The sequence below is a fragment of the Lytechinus variegatus genome, chromosome 8 (assembly GCF_018143015.1).
Source record: "Lytechinus variegatus isolate NC3 chromosome 8, Lvar_3.0, whole genome shotgun sequence".
Classification (NCBI taxonomy): Eukaryota; Metazoa; Echinodermata; class Echinoidea; order Temnopleuroida; family Toxopneustidae; genus Lytechinus; species Lytechinus variegatus.
This window is the reverse complement of record NC_054747.1, coordinates 30,131,711-30,146,229: the sequence shown is the minus strand read 5'-3', so window position 1 is coordinate 30,146,229 and position 14,519 is coordinate 30,131,711. Positions and strand designations below refer to the sequence as shown.

At 36.8% G+C, this 14,519-nt stretch overlaps 1 protein-coding gene across 1 annotated transcript in view; it reads left to right on the top strand.

Moving 5' to 3' along the window:
• LOC121420316 (serine/threonine-protein phosphatase 2A 65 kDa regulatory subunit A alpha isoform-like) overlaps nucleotides 1-13,801 on the top strand; it is a 39,510-nt gene extending 25,709 nt beyond the window's left edge. Inside the window, exons 12-14 of the mRNA XM_041614901.1 lie at nucleotides 1,496-1,719; nucleotides 4,827-4,915; nucleotides 8,966-13,801. Of these exons, the coding sequence (XP_041470835.1) occupies nucleotides 1,496-1,719; nucleotides 4,827-4,915; nucleotides 8,966-8,973 (321 nt within the window). The 3' untranslated portion in view covers nucleotides 8,974-13,801. The remainder of the gene's footprint in view (nucleotides 1-1,495; nucleotides 1,720-4,826; nucleotides 4,916-8,965) is intronic.
• Nucleotides 13,802-14,519: the final 718 nt, after the last annotated feature.

Below are 14,519 nucleotides of genomic sequence, written 5' to 3'. Positions count from 1 at the left end.
TTCTCAACCCCACCCACTCCACTTCCCTATCTTATCTCTTTGTCTTTCTCAACCCCACCCACTCCACTTCCCTATCTTATCTCTCTGTCTTTCTCAACCCCACCCACTCCACTTCCCTATCTTATCTCTTTGTCTTTCTCAACCCCACCCACTCCACTTCCCTATCTCTCTCTCTTTGTCTTCTCAACCCCACCCACTCCACTTCCCTATCTTATCTCCTGTCTTTCTCAACCCCACCCACTCCACTTCCCTATCTTATCTCTCTCTCTTTCTCAACCCCACCCACTCCACTTCCCTATCTTATCTCTCTGTCTTTCTCAACCCCACCCACTCCACTTCCCTATCTTATCTCTCTGTCTTTCTCAACCCCACCCACTCCACTTCCCTATCTTATCTCTTTGTCTTTCTCAACCCCACCCACTCCACTTCCCTATCTCTCTCTCTTTGTCTTCTCAACCCCACCCACTCCACTTCCCTATCTTATCTCCCTGTCTTTCTCAACCCCACCCACTCCACTTCCCTATCTTATCTCTCTGTCTTTCTCAACCCCACCCACTCCACTTCCCTATCTTATCTCTCTGTCTTTCTCAACCCCACCCACTCCACTTCCCTATCTTATCTCTCTGTCTTTCTCAACCCCACCCACTCCACTTCCCTATCTTATCTCTCTGTCTTTCTCAACCCCACCCACTCCACTTCCCTATCTTATCTCTCTGTCTTTCTCAACCCCACCCACTCCACTTCCCTATCTTATCTCTCTGTCTTTCTCAACCCCACCCACTCCACTTCCCTATCTTATCTCTCTGTCTTTCTCAACCCACCCACTCATCTTCTCTATCTTATCTCTCTTTCTTTCTCAACCCACCCACTCCACTTCCCTATCTTTCTCTCTTTGTCTTTCTCAACCCCACCCACTCCACTTCCCTATCTTTCTCTCTTTGTCTTTCTCAACCCCACCCACTCCACTTCCCTATCTTATCTCTCTTTCTCAACCCCACCCACTCCACTTCCCTATCTTATCTCTTTCTCAACCCCACCCACTCCACTTCCCTATCTTTCTCTCTTTGTCTTTCTCAACCCCACCCACTCCACTTCCCTATCTTTCTCTCTTTGTCTTTCTCAACCCCACCCACTCCACTTCCCTATCTTTCTCTCTTTGTCTTTCTCAACCCCACCCACTCCACTTCCCTATCTTTCTCTCTTTGTCTTTCTCGACCCCACCCACTCCACTTCCCTATCTTATCTCTCTCTTTGTCTTTCTCAACCCCACCCACTCATCTTCCCTATCCTATCTCTCTCTCAACCCCACCCACTCCACTTCCCTATCTTATCTCTCTGTCTTTCTCAACCCCACCCACTCCACTTCCCTATCTTATCTCTCTGTCTTTCTCAACCCCACCCACTCCACTTCCCTATCTTATCTCTCTCTCTTTCTCAACCCCACCTACTTCACTTCCCTCTCCTTATATATTTCTCTCCATCTTCTCCCATACAGACTACCATTATCCCGAAGATCCTAGCCATGTCTAAGGATCCCAACTATCTTCATCGTATGACATGTCTTTTCTCTGTCAACGTCCTCATCGACGTCGTTGATCAGCATGTCGTTAAAAATTTAATGTTGCCTACTATCATCTCTCTTGTTGGCGATCCTGTCGCCAATGTCCGCTTTAACGTTGCCAAGACTTTCCAGAAGATGGTACCACTCATTGAAAAAAAGTGAGTTCCAACGAAGTATATTCATTGTACATTCAAACGTTAGCCTATTGCTCAGAAAGTTTGATGCCACATTTGCTGAACCCATTTGTTCTTCTACCAATCTGGGCCACGTTGCATAAAAGTTATTTTATCCCTTAAAGTACAAGTCCACCCCAACAAAAATTTGATTTGAATAAAAAGAGAAAAATTCAACAAGCATAACACTGACAATTTTATCAAAATCGGATGTAAAATAAGAAAGTTATGGCATTTTAACGTTTCGCTTATTTTCAACAAAATAGTTATATGAACGAGCCAGTTACATCCAAAAGAGAGAGTTGATGACATCACTCACTCACTATTTCTTTTGTATTTTATTACATGAAATATGAAGTATTTTTATTTTCTCATCGTCATATGAAGTGAAGTTTCATTCCTCCCTGAACACGTGGAATTCCATTATTTCAACATTTTGTGCTTCAGGCAAGGAGGTCCTAATCGTCAAATTCGTAAAATTGAAATATTGTATAATTCAAACAAAAAACAAAAGAAATAGTGAGTGACATCATCGACTCTCTCATTTGGATGTAACTGGCTCGTTCATATAACTATTTTGTTGAAAATAAGCAAAACTTTGAAATGTCATAACTTTTTTATTTTACATCCGATTTTGATGAAATTTTCAGCATTGTGCTTGTCTGATTTTTCTCTATTGATTCAAATCAACATTTTTCTGAGGTGGACTTGACCTTTAAGATTGACGCATTGAGAGTGTACACAAGAAGAAAAAGCATAGTTTTACTTCAAAAACGTTTGCCATGATATAGTTCATTTTCCTATCTGCCGTCACGCATAGTCCGTTTTTCCTTAGGGAAAAATTAACTATTCCTTTTTTTTGACCCCCCCCCTCGCTATGCGATGCTACGCGCTTGCTGAGCTAGTTTACTCATGACCGGTACGCGCTGCATGCATGCCACAGGAAAGTTTCGGCGAGTTGCGCTGGGAGGGTATGCACTAATCAAGTGCGTTTGCACTTGCAGAAACTGCCATCTTTTGATCGAGAGGTTTTGATCGCTTTATTTTGCAACGTCATACAGGATAATCAAATTGAGAAGAAGCATATTTAACAAGGTGAGTCAATTAAGCTGTGATGTAACTAGAGTTAGCCGTCCAGCGCGTTGGAATTTCAAAACGCAGCAGCAGCACAGCCCAGCGGACCTCTCAATAAACAAAGTCGGGTAGAAGCCCTGCACAGTCTACCCCATAATTAGGAGCTAGATAGCATTAGCTCAGGCGCAAGGTCTAGACCGTCTGTTTTAGCCAGGACGCTCTAACGTTTTTTGGTCCAGATTTGTTACACAACAGTTCTCACTTAAAGAAGGGATATAAAACAAATATATCGGACGTTTTCTTCGAAAGCATAGTGGGAATTATCAATCCTCGATTGGACTGGCAATATTACTATTTTTCCCTCGGGGTTTCGCCCCTCGGGAAAATTAGTAATTGCCAGACCAACCTCGGATAGATATTTCCTGCTATACTTTCTCAAAGCCTGATAAATTTGCATTCTATTATTGTAAGTTTGCCATCCAATGGTAACTACCATGGGTCATCAATCAACCAATCAGAATGGAGGATTCCATGAAAGATATCATTGGATGGCAAAGTTACCATTATTGGTATCTTTTATGCAACGGGGCCTAGGTCATAATAAAGAGTTCCCAGTTTTGGTTTACACATAGGGGAAAGCAAAAAAAAAACATCACAGAATTCTAAACTAAATTTTCAGGCTAAAGATAATGAGCCGCGTAAAATAGACTACCAAAGTGATGATATCACAAAAAAAAACTTTTATGCATTTCAGTGTTTTTGATACCTTAATTTTGGTAGAGCATGATGAAAAACCTGTATAACCCTAATTTGGTCGGATCGGTCCATGGGGCCCAAAGATATGACTTCCTGAATACATAATTAGCCCCATGGACCAATTCCCATCAAATTTTGGTTATAGGGGGAGGGGTTATCATTCTCTGCCAGAATATGGTATGAAAAATGCTGAAATGCAAAAAATGAAAATTGATGACATCATACTTTGGTACCTTATATCTAAGCAAATTCCAAGAAAACAAATATGTGAAATGATATTGATAATGATGAAAAAGCTGGTCCCAATGACTTTTTTTGCATACCAGTATGTATGGAAACTGAATGTTTTTCTAAGATTTTCACTATTTAGAATTGGTTCGTAGTACGTTTTATATATATCTTTAGAGAACGCAGAAAGTGATGAGAACACCAAAGAATTAACCCTAAAAAAGACTGCCTCGACGCTTTACGCGATTTTATATATATCTTTAGAGAACGCAGAAAGTGATGAGAACACCAAACAATTAACCCTAAAAAGACTGCCTCGTCGCGATATTTCCGAAACGCAAAAAGATTGCGCCGCAAAATTTTATGATTTTTTTCTTTGAAGGCTCGCGCAACTTTTGAGCCTGATTTTGCGACATACGGGTATACCATTGCGACGTCACATGACTTTTTACGAGGTAATGTCATGCTGAAAGTGGCTCAGTTTTATACTTTGTGTAAAAAGTCTATGGGAGGTGAAATTCATAAAAGGGTGATATTTTGACGATGACTTCCATTCATGAATTCATCGTGCATAAATAATCTCAGCACTAGCAGACGAGTAAGACTCGAACTGTTATCAAAATAAACATCAAATTAATGGTGAATAGGCATCATTATTACACAATCGGTTTTATTTCATATGGAATATGAATCAAGTAAGTAATAATTAAGTTAGACATTATTTTGATGAATGTGTGTACCAATCGAAGCATTTCCTTTCTTCACACTCTTTTTTTTTTTGAATACTGTGTCCCTATTCCATTTGCTGTTCGGACTGCATAATACTTGGTCTCATACTCCTGTAGTCTGTTTTGAAATTGTCACCAGACTTTGACGAACGTTAATGAAAAACTTTCATCTAACACTGCCATTTGGTACCCATACTACACATATGGTAATAACAGTGATACTATTGTGGTGATGGTAGTAATGATAATGGCAATGAAGATCTGGAGGTGTAGGAGGATGATATTGAACATTTTTTTTCTTTCCAGCTCTCAAAGCGATATCAAAGCGGCGCTGGATAAGCTGAATGCTGATTCTGATCTTGATGTCAAATATTATGCTTCAGAAGCTTTGACAGGTATATAATCCAAACATTTCATTATTTTTTCTTTTGGAGGGGAGGGGTATTTGGTAAGTGGCGATTGTCCTTAATTACAGCAATGGCCTTTGAAGATCAAGTCCATCCTAGGAAACTGTTGATTTAAAGTTCAAGTCCACCCCGAAAAATGTTGATTTGAATAAAAAAAAAAGAAAAATCAAACTACCATAACGCTATAAATTTCATCAAAATCGGATTTAAAATGAGAAAGTTATGACATTTTAAAGTTTCGCTTATTTTTCTCAAACCAGTTAAATGCACATCTCGTTGATATGCAAACAAGAGAGTTGATGATGTCCATCACTCACTCTTTTTTTTTGTTTTTTATAGTTTGAAGTATACAATATTTCAACTTTTATCTATAAGACAATAAGGACCAACTTTACTGAACCATATAGTATTAAACAATGCTAATTCACAATAATGTAAAACTTGACTGAACCACATAATATTACTGGTAAACAAATGTGATTTCCACATGTTCAGGAAGGAATAAATTTTGATCAAATTTTCAGTGTTATGCTTGATTGATTGTTTTCTTTTTATTCCAATCAATTTTTTGTTGGGTTGGACTTGTCCTTTAATCACTGGAAAAAATCAGCTAAGCATAACGCTGAAAATTTCATGAAAATCTGATGTGAAACAAGAAAGTTATGACATTTTAAAGTTTCGCCCATTTTTCGCAAAACAGTTGCATGATTTTATACCTCTGTGATGAGAAAGTCGGTGATACCCCTCAATCACTATTTCTTTTGTTTTTTATTGTTTGAATGATAGAATGTTTTTATTTTTATGGATTTGACAGTTCAGACCAACTTGGCTGAACCATAAAATGCTAAGGAATGGAAATTCCACATTTTCAGGGAGGATTAAAACTTTCTTCTCACACGACACTGAGGAGAACATACAATTATTTCACATTTCATATAATGAAATGCAAAAGAAATAGTGAGTAGGTGAGGTCATCAGTCACCTCATTTGCATACAGACCAGGATGTGCATACTAAATATTTTGTGAAATTAAGCGAAACTTTAAAACAAAGTACTAGTAATAACCTATACCATGGTCACATTTGCATTATGGCGAGGCGAAAACAGCCGTTTTATTCATTTTTACTAAAATCACCTATGTAGCTGGTTCAAACAAATGTTGGAACAGCTGTTTTCGACTCGCCATACAGCTGCAGTAGAACAAATGTGACCAAGGTATTATTTTACGTCCGATTTTATAGTAATGCTTGTTGGATTTTTGTCATTTTATTCAAATAGACTTTTTCTTGGGGAGGACTTGTACTTTAAACAAAATATAGGGCGAAATTCTGTACATGCCTGCTCAAAAAAGGCACTTACATGTACACTGCAAAATCACTGAAACATTTAGAACAATATAGCTTGTGTCAAAACAGAAAAATCAAAGAAAAGATCAACGAAAGTTTGAGAAAAATCGGACTAATAATGAGGTTATGAGCATTTGAATATTGCGATCACTAATGCTATGGAGATTCTCAAATTGGCAATGCGACAAAGATGTGTGATGTCACTTGTGAACAGCTCTCCCCATTACTTTAGTATATATATATATTTCACTTAATTTGCCTCATATCACATCTATCAGTAGATCATGTGTTCTTTCTATAGGAGGAAATGTAATACAGATTTTTAAAGAATACATTATGGATAAAGAGTTTGTATCACCATATGAAAAGGCAAAAAAGAGACATGGGGGGGTATTTTATAGTCCATCAAAGGGAAAATTCACATGTGACATCACACATTCTTATCGCATTGCCAATGAAAGGATCTCCATAGCATTAGTGATTGCAATATTCAAACGCTCATAACTTTCTCATTGTTTTTCCGATTTTTCTCAAACTTTTGTTGATCTGTTTCTTTGATTTTTTTTGTTTCGACACGAGCCAACTATTCCAAATGTTTCATTCCCCTTTAAAGCTAAATGAAAGTAGTTGCAGTTAAACACTGATTTCATGAGAAAGTCTGTAAAGCCAAGGTTAAGTATTACTGTATTATTGTGGATCTAGATCCGGTACAGTTACATTAACTGAACTTTGTGAAATCATAACATCTAAGCTGAAAAACGATCACACTGAAGATCGCCAACACAGATGGGCACATGTGGGACAGTGTGTATTATTATTGCTGGAATAAAACCCAACGGAAGTGCCCGAATTGGCGCTTATTTCTCAGCAAGTTGACAATTTCTTCTAGAATCCTTTGGCACATATTTTTTATTCATACAAACAGGCACTTGGGTGGTCTTTATATTGGATTCTGTAAAAATTCATTGTTACCACAACTGGCATTTATCATTAATACCATTCCGGTATCTATATCGGTCCACACCAGAGAGGTGTGGAATCAACATTTAAGTATCCATCAGAGAAGAAGAAGCCGGGGGGGGGGGGATCTGATTCCGCCCCCCCCTCGACATTTTTCGTGATAAATTTGGTGCGCAATTTTCTTGTAATGCGTTGCTCGGATACGTGGTTCCAAAATTGCTCAAAAACGTGAATTTGTGTACATATCCAATGCAAATGGTGTTTTTAGCCAAAATTCATAAATGTATCATTATTTTTTCTTTTACTGTTCAGAATCAATTAATTCCATCTTGTTTATAATCAAAATAAAGTTCCCGACAATTTTCAAAAAAAAACATGGTCAGAAAACATAGAAATACATTTTTTTGTTTTTTCAATTTCTTTCATTGTTTATTTAATGAAGTTTGACAGGGACTCTTGCGATCATAAACAGCATAAATATTCTGTTTAGGCCAGCAAAACTAAGAATAATCATTCATCTATGATTTCTGGACAAAAACTAAATTTGCATTTACTTTGTACATGAAATCAGCATTTTTTAGCAATTTCTGGTCTGCCATGCACTTACAAAATGTTGCATAATTTCAGAACTGCATACCAGGGCATCGCAATATTGGTGGCAATAGATGCGCAAGATTTAAAAGTAAATAGCAAACGTTGCGGTGAAAAATATTTGCGTGGCGGATATATTCCCCCCCCCTCTCGGCCTAGATAGGGTTAAGAGTAAATTGGTGTTGCATTAATGCCAAATTGCTGTTAAGCTTAGTGCCAAACCGGTGTTTCAACACCTCTCTCGTATGGACCGATATAGATACCAGGGTGGTGTAATTAACACCCCATTTTGCAGTGTTATTTTAGTGTTATTTTAATAATAGCAACTCTATTATTGATCAAAGATATGCCATTTGAATAACGTAACTGTCTCTGCTAGGTTTCCTCTGCGTGATTATAGCATGAAGAATTGATTTCCATGCGTGTTAGTATTCTCTTAACCCGTTGACCACTGGAACTGGATGGTCCCTGTCCAAAGTATATAGGAATCTGAGAATTCAATAGGGAACGGGTTTATAATGAACATGTTGACCATGAGTTATATACATTTTTTTTTAGTTTGATGGAATGAAGTTTGTAAAATTTGATACAGCATAATATTGTTGTGGGAAAAAATAAGTCAATCGCTGTGGATTTTCAAGGTTCTCTATGAACGTTGTAACAGTGAAAGGGTCTAGTGTAAATATTGCTCTTCGGTTGGCCTAGCATTCAAGACAATAAATACCGTAAACTCACCATGCGAATCACTTGTATGCAGTCCCATGCACATATTTCTGTGTACAGTGCTTTGACCTCCCGAACATATTTTCTGTAAATGAGGGACAATGAAATAGCATGCCATCATACATTGTGCAGTCTTCTGTGTGTTGGTCTTCTGCCTCTCTCTCTATGCACAGCACTCTCCAACACAGCACTGTCTATGGTGCACACTGGCAGAGTGGTACCCCTTCTTATAATCTACTTTGTCATCTTCTCATTCTCTCCATGTATACAGTGATGTAAGGATAGACCCCTCTCTTTCTTTCTGCACAGCACTCTCCTCCAACACAGCACTGTCTAAGAAATAATGGTGCACACTGGCAGAGTGGTACCCCTTTTTACAATCTACATTGTCATCTTCTCATTCTCTCCATGTATACAGTGATGTAAGGATAGACCCTGAGACAGGATCAGCTACCAGTTTGTCGGCCTGCTGCCCGGAGCCATGGTAGATATATAATAAAATAACTTCTGGATTTATAAAATGAAATGAAATCAGACACTGTCCTGAGATGTCACTTCTGATGTGTCTTGAGGGTTGTTTAATACAGATCATTCTTTTATTGTGCTCGTGGCATGGCAGACTCCAGAGTCAAAGAAATTATTGAACTATAACAAGCTGTGTGACTTTTTAACATATTTCATGTACTTTGCATCCTTATGAGATAAGGCATAGCGATCGAATTGCAGTTGATTTTCATGATTAATTCCATACAATGATCAAGAAATTAATTGTAAAAATCCACACTATGTTCTCTCGCTGTGCTTTTTGTCACTAGGCCTGATTTTGCTTTAACATCGGTAAATGGAACCATATTTTCAATTTTGAAGAGCTTGTATGCTGCTGAAGAGGGCAAAATTGAATTATAGTCTGGTATTTTATAGTCTTCTGACAAGATATCAACACATTAAACAGCATATGATTTGATTTTATTTATTATCCTTTATAACAGAGGAAGTTTATCCTCAAATGAAATAATTTGTTAACTCAAGCAGAAACCTGGTGAAACAGATCTATGACATTTGGCAAAATCCAACATAGAATAAAAAAAAATGGAGGTCATATCGTATGATGTCACATGTGAGTTGCTTTCTCATAATTTCTCATGCTTTAACCACTGTTTTTATGAAAATTCTAAGATATGTTAGCTGCGAGACTGTATTTCCAATCATGTGAAATTCTTATTACTTTAACTTGTTAGGAATACATGTAGCACACATTGCACTTCTGGGGAGTGTTTCACAAAAAGCTTTGTCAGTGATATTTACTGATTAATTTGCTCTTGGCCAATCGGATGCAAGGATTTTCAGTGGCTTACATGTACATCTGTCAGTGAAAGTCAGTGACAAACCTTTCATGAGTCACCCCCCCCTCAAAGAAAAAAAAACATACATGTAGTTCACATCAGTTTACACAGGTATTAGATTTATTACACACAGTCAGTGGCGGACTGTGACCTGGGGAGCATTTCATGAAAGGACTTGTCAGGCGTTTTATCCGACAAGTCCCATTTTATCCGACAGTTACCATAGGAACAGTGCCTCCCAGCCAATCAACATCAGGGAAAGATGTCAGACCTGACAACTTGTCGGAAAAAAATGTTGATGAAACGCTCCCCTGGAGGAGACAATGATTGGAGGGGCACTGTATTGTTTGTGAACAATGCTGTCCCCCTCCAGTGCTTTGTCTCCTCCGTGTCACGGTCCGCCACTGCACATAGTATGCAGAACTGTTCCAGTCGTACCTTGCATGTGTAATTTCTATTAACGCCCTCGATGATGGGCTTTATAATATTTCTTGTCATTGTTGCTACAAACTCCGCTGCTTTATAGCCATAGCATAATAATCTTACCTTTGAGCTAGATGAGCAATATTGGGACTGCTTCCTCTAGGTAATCTACGTGTTCAGCTGTGTTTTAATAACTTAATAATATGCAGCAAATCCATCCTAAGGTTTGACCCTAGCATTGAGGCACCATTGTACCCTTTGTTTTACGGTTGATTGTACATTGTAGTCAATGGAGTCAGTCGTGAAAATTTGTTCTGCGATCATTGCTAAGCTTTGTGTTATGGGCTGTTTGCCCGGAAGCACATCTGATGGTTCATTAAAAATAAAAAGCAAAATTTTTTTTTGTTTTTACTATTTGAAATTGACTGTTACACATCGAATATGAACATTGTCATGGACCTTGTAATGCAGAGCCTGCCAATTATTGTAGAATAATATTTCACAATTGATTGCACTGACCAAAATATATATACCAGTAAACAGTTTGAAAATTGGGCTTGCAAAAATTACTGAGATATTTTGTTACGGGACCCAACCTAGTTATGTAATCATTCTGCAAATGATTTGTTGCTGTTATTAACATGATTGCACAGACTGTATTCGGTGTACAGGGGCTTGTAACACAAAGCTTAGCAATGATTGTACATGTAATGCAGAACATTTTTCTAAGATAGATTGCATTGACTACAATGGACAATCGACCATGAAAATCAAGCGTACAACTAACTGCTAACCTTTATGTTACGGGACCTGGGCTCCGTAACACAAAGGTTTGCAATCAATAGCTAAATACCAATGACCAATCAAGATCATCGTTGCATGCGCGCTCTGTTTAAAATACTGGCCGGGAGCCAATCAGTGTGGCTCTTTCATATTTGCAATTCATCGCAAACCTTTGTTACGGGACCAGGTGTCTTCATAGTTCTTCTGATGTGGATTAGTTGTGTATGTTATTTAATTTTATCCTCAGTGCTAAAATGACGAATCTTGTGTGAATAATGTACATAAATACTTGGTATTAAAGAGAGATTAAAATAATATGTTGGAGATAAATTTTGCACAACATTTTTTGTTGACTTTTTGATGTAGGGAGGGTTTTGCATTGATTTTTTTTCTTTCAAATATATGTTATTAAATTATTGCTTGAAAAGCACATTAGATTTTTTTTAATATACACAATGACTATCCAAATAGAGATGTGTTTTGATTGAAAGAAAAATCATCATAACATTTTTGCAGGATATTTCAATTGGGTGTTGCAACTTGCTAGAATTAATGAATTATCAATTAAAATATTAAATGTAATTTTCACTTGCACTCGAGTTCATATGTTCTTTAGGGGTATGCTTTATATGTCTTGTTGTTTTCCCAAAGTTAGTTGAGGTCATATTTGCAGAGATTACGAGTCGTCATTTGACATGTATATTTAGTTGTTGGAAGTTGTAATTTCCATGTTTACTGTGCAAATACGAAATGCATATATACATGTATGCAAACTTATGTTTTCATAGTGAATGTTCATGTTAAAAAAATAATTCATTGAAGTCCTTTACAATATTCATTTTAGGGTTGGATGGGGCACGACCGTCACCAACACTACAGCCACCAGACCAGCTTCAGTTCTTTATCTGATCAAAATATTTTAACCTCAAACTTAAATTGATACAGTGGAAATGGTTTAATAAGCATTCTGTGTTCTTGTTCACTCTATAACCTTTTGGTTAACTTTCATGCCTGACAAAGTAAAATGCAGTTTAGAAAAAAAAGTAAATGAAATTGGTGTGAACCATTCCAAGGGGACTGTTTGCACCATTCATTTTTGTCATGAATATCTGATAAGCAAAACAAGGATCAGGTTAATTGACATTCATTCAGCAGGATTCTTGCTAAAAAGACATGGTCAGAAAAGGCTAAAATGTATCTAACATTAGGCTGGCCCATGTGCTATGTACTTTAACTTTTGTAGGATGGGAAAATCTTTAATAATTTGTATGTTTAATACGTTATTTTTTTGTTTTTATATTTCATCACATTAACATTAGCACACATTACATACTGTGTGTTGGCCTATGTGTTCATTGATCACCTGCTGATCCTCAAATTGGCAACAGAGATAGATTTTTCTTACACGGTGTCTTCGAAATATTGTGGTGTATTGTGTATGAAAATTACAGATGAGAATGTATCTCAAGTTTGATAAATATTGGGATATTAAAAAAAAGAGAGAGAAAATTGAAGATGGTGATGGAAAACATTTTAAGGACTTATCAAGTTCACCATTTATGAAGAATTCACAGTATTATCGGAAGTTCTATAAATATGAGGAAATATCGAATTGGGTCCCTTGGTATAAAGGATGCAGTTTGTCTATTTTCTTCATTTCAAGTACATCTGTGTATATGTACACTGTGCTTTATATTGTTACAGTTCTGAATTACTGAACCAAACCTTTTAAAATGTTGTGAATGATTTGGTTTCTAATGTGAGCCAAATTTTTAAAGGATACAGGACTGATCAATTGAATTCATCAGCTTTTTCTGTGCAGTTTAGTTTGATTTTTTCATGAGATATTGAATACTAACATGGGGTTGATCAGCTTAAATTTGAAGTTCAGTTGTATTGTAAAACCCTTAACAGGAAAATTTTACAATTTCTGTAATACATGTACACTGTATTACATGTGCGTCAGAAGTATATTGTGTTTATTCAGTTTGTGTATGTTTGAAATAAAAAAAAAATTGAAAAGTTTCTTTAAACTACAAATACTCTCAACTTTTAGGAACTGTAAAATATGAGAGCAAATTATCACCTAATTTAGAAATTGTGCAGCAAAACTTTGCTTCTATTTAGCAACGATAACTGGTCATATGTGACGTCAGTTGATTTTCTGCTGATATGCAGTGATACCGAATTTGTATTGTGCCATTTATCTGGGAAACGTTTTATATATAATCAATGCGTGTTGAACACCCCGTTTCAGATTTAGAAAGAAGCCATCGATATCCACCTTCCTTATTGCATATACATGTATACTATATTTTAACCTAACATTATGTATTTGTCTACTGAGATGCAAATTACATTTAAAACACCAGCACTATTCATTAGCAGGATATACAGTGAAAATGCCATGCTATCATAAATATTACAAGTTGTGCAAAATTGATTAGAAAACAAAGTGAGAATTGTGTGGATAAGTGGTGGAATTACCAAAAAAAAAAAATGCTGTCATATGTATGTTTGTAAATTATTTGAACTTGTGTCATTACCTTAGAGCTACGCTGTGGCTTGGTCGAATGGACAGTTTTGTTTGTGTTTCTATAACTGACATTGTGATAGCGTGGTAGTCTTGTATTAGTATGCACACAGGCCTATTTGTAATAATGACTTCATTATCTAGAAATGAATAAATATTCTGTCTACCACCACATCATTTCCTTGACAGAGTGTATTTTTTGTTGTCTGGGCACTTGATTTGCGTGCATTCCACTTGGACCTCTGTATCAACGAGATTTCACCCAGTGGACGTCTGGTGCTTTAACCCTAATTCTCCCGGGGGGGGGCCATAATCACGATCATCATCACTATTATCATCATCATTGCTATTATCACTGTCATAATCACTATAATCATCACTATTATCATCACCATCATCTTTCACCAGCGTAAACATCATCACCATCATCCCAATTACTACCATCGATATCATCATTACCAACATTATCACCATTATGACCATCATCACCACAGCCATTTTCGGAATCACCAACATCACCATCAATATTTCCATCGTCACCATTATGACCATCAATATCATCATGACTATCATAATGGTCATCATCACCATCATTATGATTACCAACACATTACAATCATCACCATTAACATCAATAACATCATTGTTGCCACTATAACAAATAAATAACGTGCATTTACATGTACATAGTGCAAAAACTATTTCTATATATTCTATTGCGCTGCAAGAGTTCCCCAAATGCTAAACATACTACCGTCACCATCATCACCAATATATTTTTTATGGCCTTTAGATCATTATTATCACCAATATCATCATCATCATCACCACCATTATCACCAATATCATCACCATTACCATCATCATCACCATTATCAACAATACTTGTA